The sequence below is a fragment of the Passer domesticus genome, chromosome 1 (genome assembly GCF_036417665.1).
Source record: "Passer domesticus isolate bPasDom1 chromosome 1, bPasDom1.hap1, whole genome shotgun sequence".
NCBI lineage: Eukaryota > Metazoa > Chordata > Aves > Passeriformes > Passeridae > Passer > Passer domesticus.
The window spans coordinates 105,316,905-105,332,493 of NC_087474.1; the positions used below are offsets into that span (position 1 = coordinate 105,316,905).

Genomic DNA, 15,589 nt, shown 5'->3' on the forward strand with positions numbered 1-15,589 from the left:
ACAACATTCATTAACACTGCTGAATGTGGACTGCTAGGCAGACTTTCTTCTTGCCCTTCATTTCAATTTTCAGTGTACTGATAGTCATAGTGAATATGAAGGACCTGAATTGTTTATCACCTTGTGAAAAATTTGTAAAAGCATCTGCATTTTGGTACAATGGTGCAAAAGTGTGTAACCATAATTCTTCCATTGTGACCGTCCAGGCCAGAAATGGTTCCTTTATGTCTTTGTGCCCAAAGTGTATGTCCTCAGGAAAGAAGCTTCCAGCTATCATGTGGCAGAAAATGTGTCTATTGCACTTTCCAAAGACAGTAGATTTAGTGCACAGCAAACAGTAGTGATATTGTTTTGCACATAGCCCTAATGCCAACATAAAAAAAATGAAGTCACAGCTTGGGATAAAAAACCAAAACATCTGCTAAGCAAAGGAAACTTTTGAATGATAACAATTATCTTCAAATAAAAACCACTTTTAGCACATTAAAATAGTAAATATGAATTATTGAATTTATGATATCAGGTCTTACAAGTACAGAATAATAACTGTGGTGAAATAAACACTTTTGATATCTTACGTAGGGTAGGCATAAAATATATATCTCTTTAGCAAAAACACTTGGAGGTCTCTTTGGCAAAGCTATGCTGACCTGGATCAGATTGGGATCTGGCATTCATTTTGTTCTGACACATGATCAGGAATACTGGACCTAATTGTCACCAATTATTTGTATAACAGAAGCACCTGAATAATACGGAATAACGATCTTGTATGATCTACAAGAAATGAAAACGATGTTACACAGGCAAGAATTGAAAAAAAAAACAAAACAGAAATATAATGCTCATTGACAAACTCAAAAAAGAAAAATGTGTCACACAGACAGTGTAAGAAGATTTACAAGAACTGTACCTGGTCATATGCTTTACAAAAACAAAAATATGTGATAATTTGATAGGTAGCATGGCTCTCTGTTTAAGTCCAATTTTGACCAAAAAATATTTTTTGATCTAATACACACTTTTGTGAGGAAAAAGTCCTGGATGTGAGTTATTTAAGTTTGCAGACATTTAGAACTAAATATTTAATTTATAAAGCATATAATGAACACATTCAGGGCTTAGCACATTTACATATGTGAAATACATATAAGTTTAGAAGAGATTTCACATTGAAATAACATCTTTGTTACAATAATTTATCTAAACATAATGTGTTATAATATAGGAAACTCAAAACTTATCCATGATTATATATTTTTGATCCATGTAATATTCTTAAAGTTTTTCAAGGTTTAAAAAATCCTGTTAACATTTTTGTATAACCTTATTGTATAATATGTTTGGGGATATCTATAATGAGTGGTATGCTTATATCCATGAGCTTTGTATTCAGTTTCTATTAGTAAAACTCCCAACAACCTCCCACATCCAACTGTAACTATCTGGAAAAGAGGAAGGTCCTCTAAGTAAGTATGTGTCAGCAAAATGCATAGAAGTATCTCCATTTCAGACAAAATGCTATGAACTAATTCTGCATAATTTTGTCCCAGAAAAAATCTCTAGAAAAGCAGCTCTGGGTTGATGGATTTAGTGGCCACTTAAAGAAACAACAAATTTCAAAAAGTAGGCACATAAACTGTAGCATCTTGGTTGAAGACCAACACTTGGCTCTCAGATGAGAGCTGTCACAATAATTGCCAGATTTCAATGATTCCTTCCCAGGTAGTTGAAAACTGCAAGTGCTGTGCAAACAGTCAGACGGTGAGTCATGCTGCCTCCAAGTGTAAGGTAATTTACTCCTCTGAGGTCAGCAAAAACAGGGTTCAAAGCTGATTCTATCTATCACTTCAGGATGAAAAATAGCTTCAAGCAGCAACTCACAGAGTTTGGTGTTAGAGCTCCTACTGACTAGGGGCTGTTTTCAGGGAGATAAGGGCATCATGACTCCCCTACTGTTGAGGCTGAATATTGCTTTACTGACAGTCTAAAGGTATAAACCCATTCTCCAGTTACTAATCTATACTGAAGTACTATATTTTGGGACAATTTCATGCTGTGTGATGGTACTGAGAAGTCTTTATTAAACCATTTAACAATTTTCACAGCTGCAATGATATTTTCAATTTTTTTTGTCTAACCTCACTGGTGTAAAAAATAAGACAAAGAAATGTCTTTCATAAAAAATCATTTTTAAGGCCAAAGCAAATGTGCAGAAATTGTATCATATAAAATGCACCAAGATCCATTACCACTAGGATAAATATTAATTTCCATCAATAAGGCTATACGTAATTACATGGGCCACTGAAGAAATGCTCAGAGGTGGGGATTCAGTTTATGCTATAGTGCTTGTGGACATGAGACATAGAGGAAGGTTTTCATCCTGTAAGATCTGCAGAATTTGGCTGTTTTTTTTCATGAGCAAGGATGATTTGGCAATAGCTGAGGACCAATGCCTTAACAACAAATTAACTTCTATTTCTTGCATAGTTAGGAAGCTTTTCTTTTACATCTTGCATATTTTAAAGATTTAAACTAAAAAAAGGGTAAGCATCTTATGTTCATAGCAATGACACTATTCAATTTCTCTGTACATTTTCCCATTTGATAGCACCTATGCACTAGCATGTTATTCATGTCCCTGGCAAGATTTCTATTTACTGTAACATAAGCAAAAAAACAAGTCAACCTAGGAAGACAGAAGCTTAAATTGTCCCCCTCTTTGGTGTTTTACTGCATGATAAACTCCATCGAAAAATATATGACTGATTCCTACAGTTCTGTACAAGATTTGAAGTGCAACTAAGGTAATAAGAATATGTTAAGAGGGATCTTGAGCTGTTCTCTACATTTCTTCTGTTGTAAGACACCTTGGTGCTGGTCCAGTCCATGAGTATAAGATGGAGAAGTTCTCTGTTTTGAAATACTGGCCAGGAAATCAGGTACAAAATGATAAAAAAGCTCATAAAAAATCCTTTTCCTCATTCTTATACTAGATGAAGAGAAGATGTATGGCCTAGAAGTTACAGGAATTTTGCAGCCATAGTCTGCAAGAGATCTTCTCACTGGTATCCTAGAGAGTCAAAATGACTAGCTCATGAAAACTAGTACTTATTAGGAGTGAAGAATCACACACTGGTACAGATAATGTCTGGCATTTGCTGCCCATGACTCTGTTCCCAGCCCTTCCCCCTATTTATTTGTTAAAATTGGGTTGTGTTAGTTGATACATGGTAACAGGAGAAAAACAAGACTCTCCAGAGACAGACTGACATTTAAGCCAAAACACACATGCTTAATCAGAGGCAAGTGTCTTTATAAGAGCCATGAAAGGGATGAAAAACTGCTGAGCTATGTCTCAGAATTAAATACCTGCTCTGATGAATGAAGAATAATGAGACATTTGACAAGACTGAATGAAACACATTTCCATTTCCTAACACAGAACAGGTTATCTTTTCCATCATAAGATGCCTGTGACTTCAAATGTTTGGTGATGATAGAACTTTCACCTCACAAACAGAAGCCCTTCAAACCTGCTGAGATGTCCTGGAACAGCATAACAATAACAGATAAAAATAAATGGCCACAACCTGTCAAAACCCAATCATTTAAATTGATGCTGCATTTACAACAATTACCACGAGAATAGGATTTTTAAAATTAAAAGGTTCAACATATGTAAACTGACTCTGAAATAAACTTTCAGCAACAGTGATTATTCCCAAAACCTGGGATGTCCACATATTAAAAGAAGAAATAGAAAGCACATTTGTATACCTGCATTCCTGCTTTGATACCTTCAGCTCACAATCAAGAAACTAGGAAATCTGACAACCTTCTTTTAGAAACCATAGCACAGCATATAGAAACTTAATAAGAATACCAAACCTTATTCCTATTTTAGCAAAAAGGCAGGCAAGTGTATGGAGACACAGATGTTACTCTGGCATGTGTGTATCAGCATTTAGGAAGAAAAGGTTTTGTTATCTATTTATACAGATGTAGAGAAAAGTGGCAAAATGAGGTAAAAATGAAAACTTGCTTCGTGCAGTTTTCACTAACTTCAATGGAAAAGATCCGTACCCAGTAATAACAACTTTACAGAATTTCAGTAGAGAAAAGAATAAGGCTGTTAGTTTAAATGCTTAATTAGTGAAATGCAAAAACAATGAGCAGTGTTGCAAGCCAGGAGAAGAGAATTTTTCTTGGAAGCTGAAACCAAACAGCTGATAAAACTCCTATTTTAATTACATTTAATTTAGTAAAGATAAAACGTGGTATAGCTATAGCTAACTAGCCATGTGTCTTTTTCAGGTTGAAAACACAGCTTTGCACAATTCTCAGCTAAATATTCAAGTGATAAAGTAGATGCTTTACCCCGAGTGCAAGATAATAATGACTATAAGCAAGTGGCACCAATTCAGCTCATATCAAGCAGATTTGGAAAATCCTGCACTGGCTGTATCAGGCTGAACAGAGTTTAGAGAGAAAAAAAGGACTCACTGCCTACAGCAGCAGTCCCTACCAAGGACTGCCTATCCCCAGGGACAGAGATGGGTAGGACAAGACCTTGCTTTCTGACTTTCTTGCTATCCTGACTGAGGATGAAAGCACAAGGAGCACAAGTGGCAGACAGAAGATGCCTCTTAATCAACACACTCAGGGTAGAACAGCCTCTCAGGCACAGAGCAACAAGCTGTGCCTCATCACCACAGGCTGTGGTTCCCTCCATTTCCTTGTGCTGGGTGGAGCACACGGGAAGAGACAGGACACTGATGGGAACACAACCACACTAGCCATGCTCTGTCACACTCACTACAACCAGCTCAGAGAAAACACCAATGGCACTGTCCCACTGCATATAAACCTGATTTACCAAGAATAATGTAAATAATTGAGCCTTTAAAGAGAGTAGTAGGAATCTTATAATTTTATCTTCACTCTGTTTTGATATTTATCATATAAATTCCAGAGTATGCAACTCTGGTTTCTACCAAATCCTTTATATCTTAAGTCTCTCCAAATCTGGTATTGTATTTCTTTTTTCCATGTAGCTTTTATAACAGAAGATTTCATTTGTTCTTAAACTCAGGGAAATGAACTTTTCATCAAAATCATTCCCCAAAAGGAAACGTCAAAGAATTTTGAAGGATAAACAAGTATCCAGCAGCTAAACAGCCAGTTTGCTTTTAGTATTTAAACATAGAACTGCAAGGAACTGAGACTTCAGTTTTTGAAAAGATAAAACTTTTACTTTGGTGGAATCTTGCTAACTCTGCATTGGCAGGATATTTCCTTTGTTATTTATAGTTCTTACTTCTGTGAAATTTATCTTAGTTTCTTACAATGTATCATTTTGATCAAATAAAAAGTTGGCAGGATATAAAAATTCACCAAGATGAAAAGGCTTTTTATAACAAATAGAAAATGAAAGACATTCTATGACTTTTGAACATTTTTTTGTCTCTACTGAATAATACTATGATTTTTTAATCAGTTCTGCGCAGCTCAAATGCACTATAGAGTTATAAGGAACATATTCTTATGGGTTGATTAAACTGAACGTACTGAGTAGGGCATTCATTGTGCTTAAATTGGCCTTACCAAGAAAATAAATAGGTCTGTACTAGCAACAGACCATATGCCATGTGCCACAAACGTTGTCACCACAATTTTTTGTTAGCAAAATGAGATACATGTAAAAGAAAATCTTATAGAAACTTAATGTATTTGAGATCTTATGATGCCTCTTCTATAAAAATATATTTTTTAAACTTCATAACAACCAAACAAGAGTCAGTTAGGTCAATGTTATGTCAATTTAAACCAGCCCTTAATCATAGATTTATAGGTTCCTATTTTATGTCATACAATTTATAACGTGAAAGGAGGATCTTTTTTCCAGTGAAAGCAGAACACAATCAATTGCATCTGACATCCTTGAGCCTGGATTCTTTCCTTGCTGCAGCTAGCAAAGCTGGTATTATTAACATTCCCCCATTCTTCCTGTTACACAGCCTATTTTCAAGTTCACATTGTTTCTGTTTTAGAAAACATTTTATGAACATGTTCTATTGAAGCGTCAATTTCAATAATTTCTTTGCTTTTTGTAAAAATATTTACTGAAAGAAAAAGAAGTATAAACTGTTCCTGCAAAGAAATACTAAAGAAAACACATCTTTTTGCCAAGGTATTTTTTTCACAAGTGTGCAGGTTTCCCCTCACCCCAAGTTGTCTTAAAGGGGGTTTAATAATCCATGACTTTGAGTAATAATTTGAGTGATTTGTCAGCATAAAAGTATTTCAATTTTTTTGAAATTATAAAAATGAACTGACAATCTTTTGGATTCTAACCATGATAACATACTTAACACAAAATCAGATAGTCATAGCTAAAGCAGTCCAGATTTATTGGTGAAACAATTTAATAGAAAAAAGCAATTTTCACAAAATTGATCTTTGACAAGTATTTCAATTTTCTCTTTGATCTGACAGTGCAAACCTTTCTTCTCCAGACAACCCAGTACCAGATGAAAGCTGTTATGGAGCTGGTTATGCTAATTCTCCCCGTGCACACATTCTTTCATCGCACTGCAGCTCTCATGGCAATCCTTGAATCTTACAATACAGCAGAGAGATCAAATGAATGTAGCATAACTGTAATGAGTCTCAGGCAAAGTCAGAGTAAAGATTCCTGGTGTCACTTATGTATAGCTGGGGGCAAAGCTTTGTTTGCTTCTCACGTGAATAGTGAGTGAGAAGCTATTGTCATCACATACTTATGAAGTCATTAAGCTATGATATAAGAAGAGATTTATAGCTAAGAATCTGTAGTTTGGACTGAAGAAATTACATTTGTTGGGTTTTGGAGGGGAGAGGAGGCAATCAGCCAATATTTAATTTGGGCTTTCAGCTTTAAGTCAAGAGTACAGTGACTTCTGTGCTTTCTGGTCTGGCACAGAACAACTCCATTGACAAGAGATCTCACTGAAGGACCATCTCCTGAGAGAAAGGGCACCAAAGTATTGGGCTTAAATGAAACCACGAGGTCTGAATATGACAGCGAAATATGCTTCATTAATTGCATTTGGCTTCCCACCTTCCTCTATTTTTCATGCTCATAATTGAAACAACCTCTTAACTCAGCAATGATTTATCAGAATGAATGGAAATGTGTCAAGATACTCTTTAGAGCTTGTCAGTAATGCTCTTGGTTAGAGGCAGCAATCACTGTTGAGCAAAATGAAGTTCTTTACTGGTTTCTGAGTAAGACATATACCACTTCCAATGTGCCCCTTTAAAATCAGTCTAGTGATGCACTACTTAGTAGAGAAATTCAAAGCTCAAAAGGAAAGCATCAAATCTACTGCATAAGACTTGAGAAGACACGTAATACAGTCATTTTAAATAATGTAGCTCTTATGCAGTTTCTACTCAGTAAGTATCTTGTTCCAGGTGTCCTTTATTCATATCTCAAATTTTATAGGCTTCATTTACTAATGTGAAGGTCCTGATGCGATTCAACAAAGGAAATGGGAATGTGGAAAGCTATAAAGCATTTCAGCTTTAGCCGCTGGTAGACACTTACTGAAAAATTACTGAGTGATCAGGTTTATATAACAGATATATTCTAACATTTTATGTTATTCACATTGTTCAGGCACCAAGATTAGATGAGGAAATGGATTCTGTACTCTATTGCTGGGCATATGAACAAACAATGGAAATGCCAAAATGACGAATGCTCTCCCATTCATTTTACATACTTTAATTTGCAGAAAGCTGCAGAAGCCTACATCAGAATTTCCTGCAGGATTAGCTTAAGGAAGGTTGAATAGGATGATTCAAACCCTTCTAAATATTTAGCAACTTGAATATTCTATGATAATTTTTAGTGACATATCAGAGTTTCTACGTTGAAAAGGTTGGAAAACTGTGTAGACAGTTTTTTTGGTATGTTACTTTGTCTCCCTTTTATGCACAACACCTTTTAGCTGACCAGATTAAGACCACATGTTATCCTGCTTAAAATATTTATACAAAAAAAAAAAAAAGAAAATAAAAGGTGAGTTCTCACCTAACAAGGCCAAAAGACAATGTGCATTGCAGGCTTGCTCACCAAGGCCATTTTGGTTTGCAAAACCGACCTTATGTTTCTTGCATCTTTATTGTAACATACAAAAGGTAATTGTACATTATCAGCAAAATTCCTTCAGACTTCATTGGGGCATTTTCTATTTGTTCAGACGATAGTTTTATTTCTCAAAATTCCTCTCTGTGTTTAAAAATATGACTCTTAGAGGGCTTCTTAGTATTTTTCCATGTAATTTAATTACTTTGCTATGGGTTTACAACAAACTGTGGCAATAATTTGTGATAGAGCAAATAAAATTAATTATAAGCAAATTGTGATAAGTAATACTGTGGAAGAAAACCCCCAACTCTTTAGTGTTCTCTTTTTGGAAGAAACATGTAAGATGTTACTGGTGTAATTCTTATACAAATACATGCTCTTTCACATAAGTATTCTCACTGAATGAGTAGCATTGCCTTTGTGGGTAGGTGTCCATTATTTTGAGTATGGATAGCAAAACCCAAGTCCACAAAATGAGGACAAACCAGATCAAACACAACAGGAGTGACTGAAAGCATTTCTTAATTTTGAATTTCTTGGAGAAAGGCCAGGCTGTAATTAGATTTTCTGAACATAATTTCCTCAGGGATTTCAGCAACTGCAATACAAAAAGCTAATTAATGTTTCAATACCAAAATTCTATTTGGCCCTATTTATACAATAATACACAAACCGACTGTGTTTAACATTCGTATCATCCAAACTATAAAGGGTAAGAACTAGAGTTCTTCAGATAGCTGAAAATTCAGTCTGCAATCTTTTTTTTTCATTTTAAGCAAATTTAAAGCCCTAAATGAAAAATATAATAAAACCCAAAACAAAAACAAAAAAACCCCCAAAAATATGAATTCTCCTTTATATCTTTTGTTGTATAAAACCTCATGTGTTTTGTTTTTCAATTTTTAATATCCTGTGTAACAGTGCTAAATTTTATGGTAGCTATAAACAATAAACACTAAATTTCAAGGAAATATGTAGGGTATTTTTTACATGCTTATATGGCTCTTAGAGTTTTTCCTTGTTAATCATTATTTTGGTTAATAAGGTTACTCTTGGCTTCTCATTTTTATCAAATTTTAGATCTTGATGTATGATAGCATAACATATCAATGAATGTTTATCTTCTGTTGGACTCAAATTTTTTTTGGAGCTGTCAATTATTTATGAAAACATACAATTCATGTATGTCATACTCATGTATGCACAAAAATGGTGTAGAGGTCTTTTTCCTCTGTTATTTAAATTACTCTGATAATAAATATTAAAGGACACTATTTAATTTTTGAACTGTAATTAAAGGCAAACTTGGATTATCAACAGAAACTAACCTTTTTATAATATTTTGTGCAACTTGTGTTACTTTAGCTCTATTATTCTATGTATTAATCTCTACAGTTCTTTACATGTAACTATTTTCATGGGCTAATGGAGCATAATAGACCAAACACTCATTTATTGAAGGGCTTTTTTTCATCTGAAATGTAGTTTTTAAAAACGAAAAATCACAAAACCCACTACCTTCTTACTCCATAGAATATTCATTATCAGATCAACACACACTACTAATTAAGTTAAATGTGACTGCTAAATAACTCCCAAAGAGCCAATTTATCTAAGGTAGTATGAGCACATATTCATTTCTCCTTATACATCACCAGATGTTATTAATTAAATTCTAGTCACTTCAGACTGCAAGTTTGAAATAATTGCCCCTGTCGAAACACTTGCATTTAGCAGTGAGCCTGGCTACTACTACTGATATTGACAGTCACCTGGATATAGGTAGACATCATTCTGTTTATTTCACTTTAGAGTCTGTGAGATATTTAGAAGTATGTGGGGAATTTTCAAATTTGTTTCTTGAACGTTCAAAGCTTTGTTGTAAATGTCCATGAAGTGCAGAGCGAAGTTCAATGTCCCGTTCTCTAAAGAAAACATCTCCTCCCCAAAGGTGCAGTGCACCTTTTGAAGCTCAGAGGAAATCATGGCAGCAGAAAGTGATTCTTCCCTCTGCAGCAGCTCCTCTCAGCTGGCTGCTCTGCTAAGGTGAGGGCTGAAGTGATGCTTGCAATCTGCTTCCTTGCTACCCACCTTCCACCCACATCTATGGAGCTTCCGTGGGCTGATGCTTTGACAGCCCTGCAGTGCCAAGGCTGTCGCTATGACAAGGTATGAGGAGGAAAAGGTGTACTTTGCACCCGCTTCACTTTCTGCACAAATTCATTGTTTTTAATTAGTAATTGCAGCAGAAGGTCCAAAGAGATTTTCTTTAGAGATAGTGAATGGTAGTCTTGCATGGAAAAGTTTTGCAACCAGTCTTCTGGATGCACTTCCCTGCCCAGTGGCAAGACTAAATCAGTCTCTCCTGAAATCAACTACATATTCTCAGGCTTTAGTCATCATAGTACATGCAGGAAAAATGAAAATATTAAGTTCTGAAATATTTATTAGCCTCATGTTTCAGAAGAAATGTGAATAAAATCTGCATATTGCCAGAAAGAAAAATTACATTTTTAATACACTTCCAATTTGTTGAATCCTGCACAGCTTGATGGTATAGATATTGTATTTTTTACTTTATATATAAAGTTTTGCTTTGCTTTATTTTGAAGGCCATTTATATAGAAGAAAAGATTGTTGAGAGTGAATATAACACATTTACTATCTTGCTGATGAAGAAAAGACACATTAAGAACACAAGAAGAAGAAATCTAACATCTCTACAAATAAACTTCTTTTTTGCATTCTTATTGTGTCCATGAAAAAATATCAGTGATATGATGACTATATGCAGGGTGATGTACAAGTATAACTTTTTTTTACAAACAGCTTCTGAAAGATTATTTTCTTTTTTCCATTACTGGTATTTAAATATAAGACTATAACCATGATTAAAAATTAACTTTGCTCTATGGAGAATAATGGGAAACAAATGCCTCTACCCTTTAATGACTCACCCACTGAATGCACAGTTCACCTGCTGATTTTAATTTACGTGATAATTCACAAAACAAAGCATTTAATGTCCTTCATCTATATACTGGATTTCAATTATTTCAATGAAAATATGTACTGTCTCCTTGCATTGGGTACTCTTGTTTGTAAGCAGTTTCTAATCTCCTATCTAAATGTAAATTGTTTATGCAAACAGATTATTAAGAGAGAACTAAAACAAAATCCTTAAGGCCTTCAGAAATAATACAAAGCAATATGTTTACAAAAGGCTATTTTTTAAAGGTCTACATTTTAAATGTAACAATAATTTCATTTTCCTAAAAGATACAAATCAATTTCAGCTTAAGAGCAGTGAATCATCATCATCAAGTTGTGCTAATTATAGCATTTAAAAGCTTTAGCAAATCCAAACATATGAAAGAAAACCATAGACAGAAGATGATTTGTTGAAGGTCTGTGAGTTAGTTGAGTCAACAGTTCACATATATGATTTGCCAAGCAAATTTACCAAGAATAGCTCTTCTTCCTAGAATTACTCTGTTTTAATCTTGCAACTCATATAGCCACTTTATGTAGATTTAATTAGGCACCCTGAGGTTGCCCAAATACTTGCCCCATCTCATTGGTAGAAAATACTAAAACAACCTGACATTCATTAGCTACTGAGAAGCTACATTGAGCCAAATTGTCTATCCAGCTTTATGTGGTGATTCTAGAAATAATTTTCACCATTTGTTCACAAAATGACTAAAAGAAACCTGTTTTATGTAAATTTGGGAACCCTGCTGAGGTTCCTGACAATTGATAAAATGAAATGGAGAGAAAATAACCAGTGCAAATAAAAAGCAATTTGCATGAATTCTGGTGAAATGGAAAGAAGCTAATGGATATGGAATGATAAGCAACTTGCCTTGTAAACTGTAGATTTCTCCAACGCTGTTCTGCCGGGTGATGTGATGCCAATACGCACTACGAGGAAGTGAGATCGACTTGGATAAAGTCATTGGTTCAGACAGACTGGTCTGGAGCTAAAAGCCAAAGCAAACATAAATGGAACGTCACACATAAACATACTTGATAAATAATCTCAAAACTGTAAATTGAATCTATGTTGTCATGAACATATCATTTTCTAAACTACCACAGGTTTTACACTATCATTTAAACTGTGTTACAAGCATCAGCACTGTGAATGCTCAGGAAAAAGCTGCAAAAGTATATCTGTGTCTATAGTTTCATTAGCAGAGGTTAATAGTAGGACATCAGAAAATGTCCCTATTTATCTACAGCTATTCTTCTTGCTGCCAGGGTTTTGTTATTTTCTTCTTTAACTTTATTATAACGACGGATTAACATATGCCTGAATTCTAAAACCCCTCTGCAATCACATTTCCTTTTGGTCATTTAGCCTGCATATTGGATTGAATACCCATAAAGATGCTAAGAGAGAATCTGAGCCAACCAGCAGAGAATTAGCAATGGAGAGTCATTAATCTCCTAATCCTCCTTTGAAGGGGAGGTATCTCATCACTAGTAGCAGGCTCCAGCTTCAAGAGCAGATTTTCCTGGTCTGGGGGACTTTATGTGACTGAAATTGGGAATTGCATGGTAAGTGTCCCTGTGACCAAGAGCTACAGCACAGAAACCTGACAGGAGGAATGTCAACTTTATTAAAGAGATCTCTGTCTCCAACAAACTACTGATGTGAGTGAAAGACAAGACAACACTACAGAGAAAAAAGAAAGATGAAGGATTGAGCATTCTGGCAATCTCTTTGGATATTCCTGTTATGTTTTCTTTGTCTAGAAGAAAAGAGAATGCACCTGCAAATATTTTGTATATCTGGCTTTACAGAATATAAAATATGATCAATGATTTTTGGGATCTAACAAATCACCATAATATTGCGAGCATAATTTTCTCAGAGGATGTCTGAGAATATCAATACTGAAGGATCAATTATGTCTGAATATTTAGAATGAAAAACCTCTTAGTTTCAGAGGAGGCACCAAGATGGCACTCTGAGAGGGTGTGCCTAGAAGCTCATTTGCAGAGAGTCCAGCTACAGAGCAGAAGGTATTTAAGGTTTGGATCATTTACTGCAGGTTTAGCGATTAGTTCTTAGGGATTCCTCATTGAGAATCACAATGCCAAATTAAAGAAAAAAAGCGCCTTTTTTAACTGTACAAACTCTATATATTCTATTATTCTAATATCTTCCTCCCCCCAAAATGAATATATTTAGAGACAGTATCCACCCAAATATCTAAAACTATTTAAATTTTGAGTATTAACAAAAACGAATGCATGGAATATATTTTGCTTCAGATCAATCTGCTGTACTTACTTCTGTTGTTTTCTCAAGAACTGTCATCAAAATAACTCCCAGTCTGCAGCTACTGTATTTTCTGCTCATTTACAGCCAAGTATTACATTTCATTTGTCAGTGGTGCAGATCATCACTAGAAGCTATTTGATATGAAGTAAAGAGCTTGCAGAAGCACTCAGTTCATTAAAAGAGAAGTTTGAAAGCATTACCACAATAATTCCAATTTTAGGGAGACTTGAGGGTTTGAAATGTATTGATACACAGAATTTCCTGTATTGTAGAGATCAGGACAGTGACAAACCCTCTACATTATTTTACCAAGTTTGTACAGCAAGGGTAACAAGGGTAATTTTGCCAAAGAAGAAAATTACATAAAATCATCTAACTTTAGTTTACCAATGATTTATGAATAGTTTATTGACTCAAAGGTAAATTAAAGGCAAAATCTTTTCTTAGTATGCATTCTGAAAAAAATAATTCCAGTAAACAGAACCACTTTGACTGCAGTTTATTATCTCAAAGCTAAATCCATGGACTGAATGGAACATGTGGTTAAATGTATCATCATTCCTGATCTGAGGTAATTAACTCCTGCCTGATCTGACCAATTGTGATGTAGAAGAACTTTATTTGCACACATTAGAGAATAAAAAAAAAATCTGTCCTCATTATAAAATAAGGTAAGAACTGCTTTCAAGCAGAAGACTGCACTGCAAGCATTCACAATACTTTGTTTCCTCAGATTCTCTAACTGAGGAACAACTTCTGATATCACCTTTTGGGTAAGAATTATCACCATATGCTAACTGCAATAGGACCAGATGAACCATATTTCTCTGGAGATTCCATAGAGAAAAAAATGTAATTTCTAGTTTATTACAATACCATCCTCAGAAAAAAAACCTGACAAACTTTAAAATAAAATATCAATTTTGTTTTTCACTTGTAACTTTAAAATAGGAACATAAACCTTTGGATTTGAAGACCATATTACCTTGTATATCATGTAAGGGACGATAATATTAATTTATCCATGAAGTTATTTTTACTGAATAGTAGACTACCATCAGCTATAATTTTTCCTTTAATCTGTTTTATCCACATAAAACTCACATTGTTGATAAAATATAATTGACAATGACAGAATGCTTACTTCTACAAACTGTTATTAGTAAAAATATTCCTCTGTTCAAAGAAAATCAAATAATATATTGACTGAAACCCATTTTCTCTGAAGAACATATTATATGTTACACTGTGGGTGTTTCAGATTAAAAAAAAACCCTTGAAAACCAAAGCGAAGAAAATACATAAAAACATCCATATAATCAATTGTTCATATACTACTAGATTGCTCTTTGCTACATTAATAATTACAAGCTAAACTAATATTTAAAGTACAGAGATCTACTCTTTTGGAATCCCTTATTCCTAGCTGTAAATTAAATTCTGGCAGCTAATAAAGTTAAACTAGAAAAACAAAACCAACAAACAACTTGTAAATCAGGGAAGATTTATAAAACTGTCTAACTGTTAAAAAATGAGATGCCCAGGTTCAAGACCTCTGGTGTTCCAGACCAGCGAAAGAGAACACATTCATAAGTTCAGAGACTTTGTCCTCCATACCCTTCCCTTTTGTCTTTTTACTATGCCTCATTAAAAAACAACTGATTTCTCCTCTACACTTTTTTGGAAGTAGCTAATGCAAATAGAGAACTTTTCATTGTGGAAAATCAAGTAAATAACCTTTAAATTTTCTTGTTTTCTCCAAGCAGGTAGACCATCCTGCACAGATTTATTACTGTCCTTAATTTAACAGAAATGTAACAGTTAAAAATGTATTTAAAAAATTATTTCACCTATCTCATTAAGCTTGTTTACCATTCAGAAAATGAAAACATCTCTGAGTCTGGATTTCTTCTTACATAACAGGCCAATATTCAGCTGCTGTTTCTAACACTGACACATTTTTCTCAGGAGCTGGCAAAACAGGCTCAGATGCATTAACACCAAATGTACAGAAAGGGTCCATCATGGCAGCAAAGGTAGCAAAGACACATCAAAGAAGTAAACATTTCTATCTGGAAGTGAATTTGAGGTGATTCTGCCCCTCCACTCTGGTGAGATCCCAGCTGGAGTACTGTGTCCAGCTCTGGGGTCCTTAG

General features: G+C 34.6%; 1 protein-coding gene across 2 annotated transcripts in view; it reads right to left on the bottom strand.

Moving 5' to 3' along the window:
- Positions 1-15,589, bottom strand: part of DOK6 (docking protein 6) — a 251,085-nt gene that overhangs the window by 38,887 nt on the left and 196,609 nt on the right. Inside the window, exons 7-8 of one of the 2 annotated variants that reach the window (XM_064432511.1) lie at positions 12,006-12,123; positions 8,595-8,738 (exon numbers count right to left, since the gene is read on the bottom strand). In XM_064432511.1, the coding sequence (XP_064288581.1) occupies positions 8,662-8,738; positions 12,006-12,123 (195 nt within the window). In that variant the 3' untranslated portion in view covers positions 8,595-8,661. Of the gene's footprint in view, positions 1-8,594; positions 8,739-12,005; positions 12,124-15,589 lie in introns of those variants that run through there. The other variant, XM_064432502.1, reaches the window with a different exon arrangement.